Source organism: Fukomys damarensis, unplaced genomic scaffold (genome assembly GCF_012274545.1).
Source record: "Fukomys damarensis isolate Sample0158 unplaced genomic scaffold, DMR_v1.0_HiC HiC_scaffold_33, whole genome shotgun sequence".
Classification (NCBI taxonomy): domain Eukaryota; kingdom Metazoa; phylum Chordata; class Mammalia; order Rodentia; family Bathyergidae; genus Fukomys; species Fukomys damarensis.
In genome coordinates, this window is record NW_022900945.1 from 30,387,497 (window position 1) to 30,402,991 (window position 15,495).

The 15,495-nt window shown below is 35.5% G+C and overlaps 1 protein-coding gene across 1 annotated transcript in view; it reads right to left on the reverse strand.

The window, feature by feature from the left end:
- The window catches only part of Dpyd (dihydropyrimidine dehydrogenase), an 826,486-nt gene that overhangs the window by 295,970 nt on the left and 515,021 nt on the right, over positions 1 to 15,495 (reverse strand). Inside the window, exons 16-17 of the mRNA XM_010639922.3 lie at positions 13,113 to 13,181; positions 7,312 to 7,395 (exon numbers count right to left, since the gene is read on the reverse strand). Coding sequence (XP_010638224.1) covers positions 7,312 to 7,395; positions 13,113 to 13,181 — 153 coding nt within the window. The remainder of the gene's footprint in view (positions 1 to 7,311; positions 7,396 to 13,112; positions 13,182 to 15,495) is intronic.

Below are 15,495 nucleotides of genomic sequence, written 5' to 3' on the forward strand. Positions count from 1 at the left end.
AACCAGGGCTTCACCATCTTTGGTCAAGCTTTGCTTTGCTTGGGAAGCCAGAGCAGCCTTCCCTCCATTTAATACCATCATTCTAGAACTTTCCATTCAATATGTATCTACTGAAATAATTCTGAACCATTTAGCAATCACATTTATAATAAAGGTATGTAAACCCCTGAACAATGGGAATCTTACCAAGGCCAGGGGAATGACATCACTGTAGCTTCTTAAAAGTACTAGGCAAAGAAATTCAAATTTATTGATAATGGTTTAGAATACGGATGTAGTTTCCAGGTTTGAATGGTTTCACTTAAATTCTTCCTTTCTCCTTGATTGTTTGGTTGATGAGATGAACAACAGTTCATGAATTAGATCTCATTTAAAGTAGCCATTGAATAATTTCAGTTGATCCATGTTGATAATTTCCACTCAAAGGGTATGAATTCCAAGAAGGAATAATGGTGTGGCAGTTAGGGTGGAGTTCTCTCTCCATTAGCTTTGGGATCTCCCCATGGGATTGATGGAACATACATCTGGGGTGTGTGTGGGTGGGTTGGAGGCATAGCTTTGAGGCCTGTAACTGGTTTCTCAACCTTGTGCTGTGGTTCTATTCCCCTGGTCTGCTCCCCAGCCTTTATGATTAAGCAGCTTTACTCAGCCATGAGCTGAATGTCTCCCAAACTGTAAACTAAATTATACCTTCCTTCCTTTAAATTGTGGGTCTTAATATTGCATCAGAGTGACAGGAAAGCACATTTCAAAGAAGGCATGAAATAAGGTCCAGAGTCAGGAGTACACAGGACAGGACATTGTGCTAAATTTTCTGTTTAAGTGAAGATGTAGATACAACCAAATAACACAGCAGGAAATAGTGGAGAGAGCACCAGGCAGAAGTCAGTGATAAAGGCACTTAAACTATGGGCCTTTCTAGTTGGTTACTTTAAGTGAAGGCAGATCAGGCCCTTCCCTGTCCCAGTTCTTATCCTACACATAGGGTTTAAAACAGGAGAATCTTTCAGGCTCCTCTCAGTTCTACAAGTCTGTGCTTCTCCAGGTCACATCATCATCTCAAGGAAAGAAAGTAAGCACCTTGTATGAAGAATAATTTAGGAAAAATGTTTAAAAAGTAAAAAAACAAAAATAATTCAGTAGAATTTTAAAAGGATGAAAGAGATTATTCACTCAGAATCGTACAAGGAGTTATATTTAGGAAGAGGGGAAAGCATACAAGAGGCGCCATTTGGGGTGCTTTTTTATGATTTCATTTGAATTTGGTTATGTTTAAAAAGTAATATATTGTTATAGGAAATGAATTTGCATAAATTTCATATAGACAACTTTAAATTTGATTGCTAAGACATTGGAGAAGCTCCCTGTCATTACAGAGACAGAATACCCAACTCCCCAAAGTTAAAGGAGGAAAGATTTATATGTTTACAGTGCATAGAGGTTTCAGTTCACAGTTGACTCCAAAGCAGGTGGCATGGCAGAGGGAGACTGCAGAGGGAAAACAGTCCTTGGGCAGACAGGAAAAAGTAAGCCTCAAGTTCAAGTGACCTTAGCAGCTTCTTTCTGATCCTTTTATATTCTATCTAGGTTACTGGTTTTAGAGTGGGTGCCAATCCAATCAGTGAACTGATTTAGTAATCACTCACCTTTAATTTCAGCTTTACACACTCTAGATCCAGCCACCTCTGATAAAGCTCCACCTATGACCTCAAGAGGCTTTGGAGGAACACCTTGACACAAGCCATAGCAGTCTGGTCATGGCATCCCTAAGACTCATACACATCTGTTTATGCAAAAGGAATTTAGTCCATCTCCAAGAGTTGCCAAAGTCTTAAGAGTTTCAGCATTGCTGAAAAGTCTAAATCCAAAGTCTCCTCTGAGATTTAAGCAAACTCTTATCTGGAAGCTCCTGTACAAATTAAAAAAAAAAAATCCATAATTCTATGGCACCAGACAGACATGACCATTCCAAAAGTTACAAATAGGAAAATGTGAAGGAATGGGACCAAAGAAATCCAAAATCTAGCAGGGTCATATTAATTCCTGTATTTCAATGTTCATCATAGGAGGCAATCCATGGCAAGTTGTGAACTCCAAAGGGCTTGGTTGGCTCTGCCCCTATGGCGCTGGTGATTGTAACTTTCTTAGCTTTTTTTTTTTGGCTGGGTCTGCCCCCTCCTTGCAGTTTTCCTCAGATAATCCAAGTTCCTAGCTTCTCCAAACTTCTGGGGTCTTCACTGAACCTTCGGCTTCACACTCACAGCTTCACACACTGTCCTCTCAGGGGCACCCTGACTGGAGTCCCAGACTTTCTTCTGAAATCTAGGTGGAAGCCTTCCTGATTCCACAACTCATTTTGCATGCACCTAAAACCAGCACAGTGTGGATGATGCCGAGGTCTGCTGTGAACTGGAGCAGTAGCCAGGCTTCCTTTACTTTTGACTGTAAGGGTCAAGTGCCTATGAACCAAATTCCTAAAAATAACCTCCTAAGGTTGCTGTCATCAGGCAGCATAGCTCTCTGGAGCCCTATTCTCAAAGAGGTCTTTCACTTTTACATTTTTGAGGCTGCAAAGGGTAGAGCCCTACTGGTTCTTGTGATCCTTCAGGCTATTATTTCTATTGTTCTCTACCTTCTCAGCCAATCAAGTTCTCCTCTGCTCTATGTTGGCAGTCCACTGTTTTATTGGTACTCCTTTTCTGGCCAAACGCACAATGTTTTGAATCATTCTGCTGGGCTCTATGCTCTTGATTCTCAACATAAATCTGGCCAAAACCTGAGAACAGTAGCCATACCACTGCCCCAACATAGAATGCTTTAAAATTTCTTCAGCAAAATTAATTAGTCTGCTGCCCTTAATATCAGTCTCAGGGAAATTATCTGGACAACAGCAAAAAGTTAAAAAACTTTCTTTCAAGGTGTAGCACACATGTTCTAGAGTCCAACAGCCAATACAGTCCTTCCCAGTAGAAACGTCTTGAGTCTGGTCTTTACTAACATTTCTAGCAGTACTCTGGTTTTCTGAAATATGACCATAATCTCCTATCAAGTACAGCCTCTAGGAAGTATTCCAGAAGTGCTTTTTCATCTGACATCTCTGAACCTTTCTAAACAAGCCAGTCCCAAAGTCTCGCAAACCACATGGTCAGATATAATTACAGCAACAACCTCACTTTTCTGTTATCAAATTCTGCGTCCATGACTCTTCTCATTGCTGACACAAAGAGTCCACCATCCAAAATTAAAGGAGGAAAGGCTTATTTGGCTCAAAGTTCTTAGAGGTTTTAGTCCATAGTTGGCTGGCTCCAAAGCAGGGTGGCATGGCAAAGGGGCATTGCAGAGGAGAAATAGTCCATGGCAAAGCAGGGCAGGCAGAAGGCAGAAAGCAGCAAGTCTAAATGACTTTAACAGCTTCTTTCTGTGCCTTTAATATTGTTTGGCTACCAGGCTGAGGACAGGTGCCAAGCCAGTGGACTGACTTAATAATCACACATCCTTAAGTCCAGCATCACACACTCTGTATTCAGCCACTTCTGAAAAAAAACCCTACCCATTCCCACCTGACACTTTGGTGGAACATCTAGACACAAACCATAGCAGTATCTTATTCCCAGAAGACAGAAGTTAAATAGTAGGTTCATTTCATTCATCAATAGGAGGCTTTTTTTTAATATCTAGAGAAATAGGAATTTACAACTACAAGAAATCAGAGCTGACTTATCTCTCCACTTAATTTTCAGTTAATAATAATATTTAATTCTGCTATTGTAATACCTAGTATTTAAAACTCTTTCGGTGTCCTCCCTATAATCAGGCTAACATATTAATTAGCTTGCAGGCTGTGGTGGCCATTGGCCAGGTTTCTGACCTGGGAAACACAGGGGCCTCTGTTTAGCACACTATGAAGTTTGGGATTAACATAGCTACTGGAGAGGATTGTGATGTTTTTTTCATTTATGATATAACTTTGACTCTCTGAAGTGAATACAATCAACATTTTCACCTTTACTTGAGTTTCAGAGTTATTGGGGATACTATTAAATAAAATGGAAGAGTCAGTTCATGTAGAAAGAACCAAAGGTTTTAATTTAGTTACTTTACGTACCAAATTACTGCTTAACTAATTATACCCTTTTTAAAATAAATGTTACTTAGATATTTACTTATAAAAGAAACAAAATATACCAAAAAGTGAGTGCCATCAGTTGGCATAGAAATAATTAGAAATCACATAATGACAATAATGTGATATCACTTTTTGTTGTTTCAGATGCAGGCAACTGTGGTTCAAACATATGAAAGAAAAGGCTCTAGAAATATATTCAACAATTTTTATTACAGTGTATAATTAGAGTTGTCCTATTGTATTACTAGTTGTTATTGATCTCTTATGGTACATAGTGTATAAATTAAACTTTGTCATAGACATATATGTATAAAAAACATAGGACTGGTTTCAGGAACCCGAAGGGAGTCTTCAAATGTATCCCCTATAGAAGGTGATCACTGTACATACTGACTTTATTTAGGGGAGAGAAAGTGTTCTTTAAAAAGAGAAACATGATATGATTCTATTTCTTACTTTAGAACAGTTTGGCCTACTGCTAAATGCTAAAGTGCTACTTGTTATGTTAACATTTACAAAATATTAAAAGGTATAAGATCATCTTGTAAAAATCTTATGTTTTAGGTAAGAAAATGCATGCTTCAGGATAGTAGGTTGTTTGATCAAGGTGATGGTTGATGTACAAAATAAGACTATCTTTAATCGTTTAGCACTACTGGAAGTATTTAAAGTTTTTTTTCAAAGAAGTTTCACTTTGGGGAAAAATGAATTTAAATTTATTAAGGTCAGCTCTAGAGTTCCTTTATCTCAACAAATTTCTTAAGTAAGTATAATGTTTATATGTCACTGAGATAGTTTTTTTTGTTCATAAAATTTATAATTTTAGTCATTTAATATATAGACATACTTTATGCTGCCTACAGTCAAAATGTCTTAGGTACAAAGAGAGTATTCTTCACTTATTAAATAGCTGTAAGAAAAATAAGATGAAAGAGGGAAAAAAAACAAGTTTTTAGAGAAGAAAATGTACTGTACAAGAAAATGTCTCTGATAGGTAAATATTCTAGCTGTTGAAGTAATGTCAGTGTCTCATTCATGCATCAAGTATTCATCAGGCTCTGAGATTGCAGGGAGCTTTGTGCTTGGCACATAGAAATATTCAACAAATGGATGAATCACATGCACTGGGAATAGCTCTTCAGTCCCCCACCACTGAACACAATTTCCCCATTGCTCCAAATATCAAGTGTTCAAGACTTTAGAACTCAGGGAGAGAGGAATAAGCACTTGGAAGAGGAGGCAGAGAGAGTGAAAAGAAGTAGAGATAAATGCAAATAAACACCAGGGAGTAGTTGTGCTTGCTTCAAAAAGTCAGTTATAATAAATTATTTCTTTAAAAAAGCACTAATATTTTACCTTTCATTTAAAATCCTGCACATTTATATATCCTGATGCAGAATAATCATTTAAAACATGTCAAAACAAAAATGATCAAAATTAATTTTATTTTTCATTTATATAATTATGAGAGACTATGACTCAACAACCATTTTTAAACTTGGCTAAAAGAAGAATTGCTTTTGGTTTTTAAAGAATTGTTACAAATAAGTGAAATGGAATTGTTCCCAAGTTTGCTACAGACAAGACATCATGGTTTGGAAAGCAAATGTCTTTCAAGAGTTTGAGAAATCTTAATAGTATCATTGACTGTCGAATTTTAGCATTTGGCATTCTCTTTCACACAAGGGCTGGGAAAAAATTTATGTAGAGAACTAACTCTTGAGAGGATATACCCAGAATACTTCTCAACTGAATAAGTGCAGATGTACTCATAGAACAAAGCCTTAAAAATAAACTCAGCTGGGAATTAGACAATATTTTCAATATAATTATTGTATTTATGGCAAGGGATAAATATCAGAATGCGTCCTTCCTAAAAATAATTAGTGAATAGATTCAAATTTTCCATAGCACGCATGTAAGTGAAAATTATCTGGGTCCCAAGGTATGGACTATGAAAGGGAAAACCTTTTCTGGAGGTGGGCAGGGTATACTATTGGCCTCCTCCTAGGAGTGAGTCTTCCTCACTGAACTTCCTCATCAATCATACTGTACAAAATGACTTACTGACTATTGTATCTGATATAATTGTACTTTGCCCCTACTAGTTCATTGAGTCATGGTCCTGCTACCATACCAACTGACTTCTCTGTAACCTCTTATGAATGAAAGGAAAGACATACTTGAATAATACTGGACCAGTGTCTCCCCTCCTGCTGTCTCATGAGAATGATTTCCTTCCTGGGTCACAAATCTATGTGGAATGCTAATTAAACATTTACAAAGTGTGTTAAAAATCTCTCTCAATGCTAAAATGAAAATAGTAACCCATATTCATTTGAAATTTTTACCCTGCAATATGAAGGGCCTCTAAGTTTAATTCAAATAAATTCAGTAGCTTTAGATAAAGAAAAAAAAATTGAGCCCCTACTATATAAAAACCTCTGGGCCAAATGTGAACATAAATACAAACTTCGTAGGAACCAAAGATCTGTCAGAAATTGAAAGATCTTACATTATTTAATTCATACCATTTCCCTCTGGGCTTAAAGATGAAATTAGATGCAAAATACCCACAATTTTAATATTAAGGTTTTATATTGCTCTTTAACATACAATATTATATTTAGTTATATAAAGATACAGCATATTTTCTCTATATCAGCACATTAATTAACATTATATGCATTAAGTTTTTTAAATTATTTTAGCATGAAGTTTCCATTCATTGCACCCCAAAATAAAAATAGCACCACAGCTTTTTGCAGTTCCCTAAACACAGTTAGGGAATAATGATCATATGCTAAAAAATGTAAAATGCAATTTGCGCTGTGCCCCATTTACTACAAAATCACTACGAACAATGCATTTTGTACAGTATATTGCCCCAGGGAAACTGGATCAGCATCAGGAATAAATAAAGAACATTGCATTTGAAATCAGCTAATTCTGCTTCAGTGCTTTTAAAAAGTATTTGTTATGATATTACTTCCTGTCAAGCACATAATGTGATATTTTCCTCAATAAAACTATACAGTTGCTGTAATTTCAGCATCCCTCATTTTCCACTTTTTAAGCACTAAATATTTAAACAGTGCCTCTTCTTGCCTAAAGTATAGTGATGATCCATGCAGGAACCTACTATGTCACCTGACACACACAGTGGCAGCTGTGGAGGTTCTTACCTGCCCGCAAGCCAGGCCCATTCCTCTTTCTCCCATGCCATGTGGACATGACAAATTTAACTCCAGGGCATCCGCTCTGGAAGCCTTTAAGACAGGGAAGGAAAGTGAAGAAACAGCAAAACTTTATTTGTATATCAAATTTTAATGATTCTGTTTACCATACTACAGCTATCTGTGCTTTATATTCTAACTTTATCAAATTAAGGTATGTATAATCATAAAATATATATTGAATGCTTCAACAGTACCTCTCACTGCTCTCTATGCTTAATATTTGTTAATATCTATATCTTAATATTTGTTATTCTCGCAATCCTTGTATTACTCTGCCTATTTGACAGAGAAAAGATCCAAAGCCTATGAGGTGAAGTGGCAAGTCTCAGTGTTAAGTGACACAGTCGAGATTTTAACTTAGATCTATTTGACACTAGATTTATTTTTTCCTAAATAGTTTAAATTTTTATAGTAACAAATCTTACTAATTCTGCATACCTGATATTGGGAGGAGGAATACATAAAAGTAGTATTAAGCTAGAATGAAAGATTAAATTAAAAATGTTTTTAACTGAAAACCCTTTTATCATGTTTAAAAATAGTCTGTACTAAGAAACATGGGCTACCGATAGTTTTGTTTGATTTTAATGACTGAACAGGAATCCTTCTTGTTTAAATCATTAATAAATCATCATAATCAATTAGTAAACACATGAATTATGTCAAAATGAACCAAAGAGTTTTTAGTACTTTGAGAAATCTTAGAGTTATTGGAAAGTCTTATGTAAGCCATTTTAAGAACCAGGGTGGATGTAGCTCAGTGGTTTTGCACCTGCCTGGTGCGAAAAAGGTCCTGGGTTCCATTCCCAGTACTAGCAAAAAACAAAACTAAAGAACAAAATTTTAAAAAAAATTTAAGAATGAACAAAATATTTTTAAAGTTTAATGTAGCAATTTGAAGAATGTAGAAATAACAAATTCAAGTTTTATACTCTCTTGTCTAACTTCGAGAATATCTCCAGTGCCACAATTTCTTTTTAAGTAAGGTCAACCAAAAGCTTGAAACAATTTTCAATATTATTATAACATGCCCATTGCCTCCTGCAAAAACTTTTAAAAATTCACCATTCTGTTAGTATACTAGACCTTTTTAGGCCAAAAGTTGTACCTTCAAAGTTTCTCTTTTCTTCGAATTGTACAAAATTTTAGCCTATTTTTTCCCTGCTTTATGAATTTTAAATAGGATCTCAACAATCTTACAAACACCAGTTAGCTGCTTTTAAGTCCACTTTCTTACTTGTCTTTACTCATTAGTGAGTCCACTTTTTCTTCTGCACCTTTCTCAAAGTCCAGTTGGCCATCCTAGCCTGTTTTCTACCATAGCCTCATCATGGCTTTTTGATATTCTGACCAATTAAAAAATGCTCCATGTTACTTGAAAGTTACTTTAAATTACACAACATTCTTTCTACTGGCTTGGTAGTGAGTGTGGCCAAAGCATAGACTGATGAGTTCTAATCCTAGGTCTGCTGCTAAGGAATGAGGGATGCTTTGGACCAGTCAGTTAACCATCCTCATCTCCTGCTGTAAGTGGGAACTGCAAATATGACATGTCTCAACATTATGTCGTGTCGGAATTGCCAGATTCACTAAGATGATACATTGGAATTATGTGCAATATTTCATTTTTCTCATTAATTTTTAGTTACTGCAAATATTGCAGAAATTCCCTGGATTTCTTATTTAGTTGAAAAAGATACAGTTAATAGAAAATAAAATCAATAACATTTAGGATTACTGAAAATTTAGGTGACCTTTGTATGTACAGTTACATTATGCATATTTCTCTGAAAATTTATAGTTTATAAATTTTATACAAGTAATAATTAGTTATCATAGTAGATAAAATAACTAACATCAATTTGCTAGAATATTTTATTTGGTATATATTATCTTACTTCATCCTCAACAAACCTCTAATAGGAAGGATATATCATTATTCCTATTTTATAACTGATAAAACCAAGGCATAAAAAGAATAAGTGATTTATCAACATCCTACAACCAGTTATTGGGAGTAAGGTGGTGAACGCATTTTGAAAAAGAAAAAAAGCCTGCATTCTTACTCACTAATGCAACTTAGAAAGAACTTATTGCATGTTTGGGATTTTGCAATATTTTAAGAAAAATACAGCAGTTGGACATCCTTATGGCTTCTGAAATTAAAGCAAAAACTAAAATCTTTCAGCACCATCTGTCCATTACAAGGTATTATTAGGGAATAATTATTAAAAAGTTCTCACTATTTTATATACACACCAACACATATTGACCAGCTCTGCACAGGCTTTTGAAATGGGCACCTAACCCTCAAAAATTGAGAGAGTAGAACACACAGCGACACCAAGTGAGGGGGAACATTCACTGGGCCTCCGCTTCAATACACCTGACAGGATGGACACCACTTTAAAAGGCAATTAATTCCACTCACAAGCAACTATAGCCATTCAAAAAGTAAACTAGGCATGTCTTCTGCTTCACGTTAGTCACAGGCTTTTTAGATTAGATATTTAGCTCAAAATTTATTCTATCTTTCCTAATAATTGTAAAATAAAGTAACCTTGTGAAGGTAGCAGAAGAGGAAATGTTCTCTTAAATTGAAAGCTTGACTTCATTACAGTGTCCACTATATGTTTCTAAGTGGGAGCCCCTGAAGCACCAGTGCTCCTAAGAAATTATAGCCTTTTCCTCCAATTCGGGGTTTAGATGCAGAATCAGGCCATATGGTATCGGGTCTGACTCCCCTATCAGCTGTTAGAGTAGACAGAACACACAGAGAAGGCAGGTCCCATGAGAGGAAGCAGCCAGTAGATGCATTTTTTACTCTTCTTCTCCTCTAAACTCCTGTAAGACAGCATGGCACCCCTGCCCCACATGACTGAACAGTCTGCTTTATTTACTTTTAAAGTTGGTACAGCCTCTGTCATGTACCATTTTGTATTTACTTTCTCTTCTTTCCTCTCTGATTTTCCTTTTTTGGGACACATATACTGCTGTAGAATTATATGCTTCAATGACGCTTTCTCTTAACTGTGACTCTGTTTTTGTAGGCTAATGCATATTAAAAAAGACATGGATTCAACATCTATTAAAATCTATGCAAAAATTTTTTAAATCCAGTATTTTGTTTTTTTGTTTGTCTGTATGTTTGGGGGTTTTTTTGGTACCAGGGATCGAACTGAGGTCCTTGCACTTGCAAGGCAGGTGGTGGAACCACTGAGCTAAATCCCTAGCCTTAAAATCCAGTATTTTAAGCTTTCAGTATAGCTCAGTTTGGTATGTATCCATCTCACTACTTTTAAACTATGAACATGTCCACATTGCAGAGGCTATCTCTTATTCACTTTTGTTTTAGATAGCAAATAATATTCACGCATACATTTTTTTTTTTTTTTTTGTGAAAACTGCAATAGGGTAGCAACGTCACAAAAGACTAGAAGAGCACAGGATCAGACGTCTACACCTAGAAAACTGAGCACAGTCCAAATATACTATAGATATGTGCAAAAGTTTCACCAAGATGTGGAAATTTTCTAGGCTTGGCTTCTTTTTTCATGGAAATACGTTAATTCAAATCCGGCTGAGGGCCATATAAGACATTACAAACATGCAAACTCTAGGGCTAGAGTACATAGGAAGGCTCCCTTCGGCATCACTTCATTTGCAGGATAAAACACAACTTTCTCAAGGATATGGGTATTACAAAGAAGATGAACTAGTTGTAATGACAAACAGTACTTAGCTTAACAATGTATTTTTAAATATATCTAATTTTACTTTTTTAACTACTCAAGCATTCTTAAATGTCTACTCAAAATAAGAAAATAACATGACAGACTCTGGGGAAATAAACACTAATAATCCCTCCCGTGCAAATTTTAATTCTAACAGAATTTCTCAGTCTTTATTTTTTCATGATTCTGTAAAGCTGTATCTGTTCTGCTGCTATACATAAGTCATTTCTGTTTTCTGATTTAGTAATAAAAATCTCATGACAAGTTTCCTTAAGTCCCTATTTTATAATTCAAAACTTATTCTACCATAAGAAGAACTTCATGAACTTAAAGTATACACATCACATCAAGTCATTTTCTACACTTAAAACTCTAGGCACCCTAGTGTGCTTGCGTGGTATCTGATCTCTCACGTCCTCTTACCATCACTCCCCCCAAAATAGATGTATTAGTGCAGTACAGTAACTGTGGCTTGCGTACATTTTTGAGCTGTGATGGAATCACGCTCCCAATGCTGTCCTCCAAGGGGATGTGAAGGCCTGAGGAGGTTTGCTTCGTGGCATATCCCTAGGCTAGTCCAGATTTAAGGTTACAGGGAATTGTTAAAAATTGGCACTATGTACAGATTGACCTTCTCGATATGTAGGTTGCAATCCTGTGCAGAGATTTCACCAGCTGTTTTTACTAAATAGAAGCACACACTTTCCTCTCTCCCTCTCTTTTCTTTCTTTTTCTTTTCTCCTTCCTCCCTTCGTGCTCCCTCCCTCCCTCCCCTCCCTCTTCCTTTCTTCTCCCTTTATTTATTTATGCTTCAATGTATTTAGAAGTTGATGTAAATAAAACTGCAATTAAAGAAAGAAATGGAATGTAAAAAGTATATTATCTAGTATGCTCTAATTAAAGGCTTCTGACATTTTGTAAGTAAATTCACCTATTTAAAAATTAATGTCCATTACTGAAGAAAATAATTTTTTAAAGTATTTTATTCTTTCAGAAAGGCAGAGAAGCATGCAGTATGATAAAGCCATTCATCATAGTCAGCTTAAAATTGGCAAAGCTCATACGAAGCCCAGGCTCTGTGGAAGATTTCATGGTCAATTAGGTAAATACATGTATAAAATGGACCCAGCACAGAAGATCATGAAACCAATTACTGATCATGTTTAATTTCACCCCCTAAGTCCCAGAAGTAATTTTTCCTCTTACCATTTTAAAATACCCAAATAAAATGTACAATTAACATTTTTAACACTACAGAGAGCCTCACAATATTTTATAATGTGAAGTCAATTATTTTGAAAGTCTTTTTAGGTTCAGTCTTCTGCATTACTGAGAGCTTTTCAAAAAACTCCAGCTAACAGTACGTAGACTAGGTTCCAAGGCAGAATGATGAACATAAGTTTACAATTTTTATTATGTATTTTTCTACTTGAAATACAAAATTGAGGCACGTGGTTAGTTGTCTGCATTTGTGCATGATTCAATTTATATTATGGAAAACTTGCTGACTAGTGTTTCATTCAGAAGCATTCTGTCCTACCATTTTATGCATGTCTGTATTCAAACAAGAACGGTATTAAATGAACCTTTTATATTTTAAATATTCAAGAGTTTTATATTCAAAATTTCTTCTCTTACTGTCAAACTAGTTTGCCTAAAGGCAAGGTAAGATCAAGTTACACTCTCAAAGGCAGAATTAAATTTTATCATGACATCCATCATAATATACAGTTTGCTTAATATGCAAATACAGAGTATCTCGATTCAGAGAATAAAGGACTTGTAGGTAGTATATGAAATCCAAGGGATTACTTTTATAGGATAGATTCCTTTTAAATTTACATTTCCATCATTTTAATGAAAACATAAGATAAACAAATTATAATAGAAATGTTTTAAGTTACATTTTAAATTTCATTCCTTCTGCAGTATTTTTCATGGCAGCTCTTTACTTAAAACTAATAAAAACAGGAGAGGAGAAATAAAATAAATGTACACTGAAGAAACCATTACCTCAGCCATTTTGGAGAGCTCCATCCAGTCATTTTTGTTGTAACTGCACATGATACTAGCAATCACAATCTTTAAAAAGAAAAAAGAGAAAACACAAGTTTAGGTAGGTATACTGTTGTGCATCAAGATATATTAATATTTGCATACTTGTAGGAATTAGATCTTAAATGTACCCTAAGAGCTCATACGATGACAGCTTCATGCTGTTACTACCCAAGCCGATGGTGCTGCTGGGAGTGGTTGGGCTCAGATCTTTGGACAGAGTGACAGAAAGAAATACTCACACGTGCGTGTACACACATATACACACACATTCATAATACAATGGTAAATTATGTTATAAAAATTTGTTTTTCTGTTGAAAACTAATTACTAAAAAGAGTAGGGAACTACAGTAGAGCACGGGGTGATGCTTAGAGCTTCAGAGACTTTTTCATCTACCATTTGAAAACTTGAGCAAGTTATTTAACTTTTCTGATAATCAGTATTCTTATTTATAAAATGGAGAAAATAATACTAATTTTTCCAACCTCAGAAAGTGTAAGTGGTAATTATGTAAATGTGTATAGAAATTTGCGTATGTGAAAATGTTATCTAAATTCTATAATACAATAAAATGTTTATGAACATAATGACTGGTGTAGCAAATAGTTTGAAGCTATATCTTCATAATGCATTGCTTTTTAAAATTGTATTAAATTTTTATTTAATCACAGTCTTATAGTAGTCCTGTAAAGGCCATATGGGTTAATAGTTATTGACACCGGCTCTGCAGTGAGAATGTCAAGATTGAAACTTTTACTCTACCACTTACTGAGTAGCCCTGGGCAAAGGACTGAGTTCCTGGATTAGAAAAATATGGAGAAGTCATCTATACTGTCACCTAGAAAATCCATTTTATTACCTAGAAAAGTAATAAAAGAAATTTCTAAGACTCGTAGAGATCTTATGATATGTTAGGCACTCTTTTATTATATTGACTTACTTAATCATCCCCAACGTCCTTCTCCCCATTTTGCAGATGAAGATGTCTAGGTCCTCCAGTGTAAAATCATTCTGCTCTGAAGGAGAACAGGACTCAGACCCACGCAAAGTGACAAGAGTCTGTGCTTTTTACCACTAGCTTCTGCTGGCTTAAAGTAAGTACTCACAAGACAGTGATTATTTTTTATTATTTGTTTTCAATTGTGAGATTGAGACACCAAGAATTTATGCCAAACCCAAAGTCACAGTCTCATGATAAAGTCCACTAAGTGTCACTGCGTTCTCACAGTGTACAGATTTTTTTGTATGCATACATACATAATATATATGACATAATATAAATGTCAGAGGAATGTTTTCATTACTGAGAGATGGGTAGAAGCTGTGTTTATTAGAGAGTTCTGAAAACTGGCAAGAGAAGTCTATCTTTTAAGTTGGGTTAGTTTGTTCTCTCCTGGAAGCCTAGGCTCTGTGGACGTGGGAAGCTCTATATCATTCATCATTTTGTCTAGAATCACTACTGTGGTGTTTGGCACAAGGCAAGGACTGACCAAATGACTACATAAATAAGGTTGCTAAAGATTTAGAAGCAGCGGGTTGCTTTATCAGCTTACACTTTTAATAAAATTAAAGAGAAATTAACAAGCAAGGGAAGGGTAAAGTAAACAACTGGTGAAAAATGCTGGCAAATTAATACATGAGTTGAAGTGAGGAGTGACCACAGTTAAGGTGGTGTTCTTGGTGATACAGGACTGGTCTAGAGAGGCAACAGTGGTCTCTGAATAACAGAAAATCTCAGACCATTAGTTAGACAGAGGTAGACCTATGTCTAGGAATACAGAAGTCAGGAGAAACAGCAGATTTAGATCCTTTAGAGAAAGAAATGAATAGTGTAGCAAAGATCGGAATGTTTAATTAGTGTTGGTTAAATTTAGGATTACAGTGAGGCAGCAGCTTATGAGAACTTGAGAGAAATGTACAAATGTTTGTTCTATGACCTTTTCTCGAGCGGCCAAAGGAAAACAAAAAGTTACATTTTAAGCTTCATTTACAAGCAGAAAAGAATCACCAGTGTGAGTATGCAACGTCAGTGAGAGATGTGATGTTCCTTCTGCCAGTAATCTTGGAATTCAGGATCACCTCTCCGACTTTTCAGCCAGAAAGAGGACCAAGGAGGAATATCAAAGGGGATCCTAGATCTTTTAGGGCTAAATCTAATGCCTCTGGGTGTAGCTCTCCTGTGAATGAAAGGGAAGGAGGAAGAGAAATTAAGTACCCCACTGGAAGGAAAAAGTGGGATGAAGCCCAGAGGCAGGTGACAGAATCCTATTGTCTGCAGGTGGTCTCAGAACAGAGTTTAAGTTAAAAAAAAAAACAAAAAAAAAAAAAAAAAAAAAAA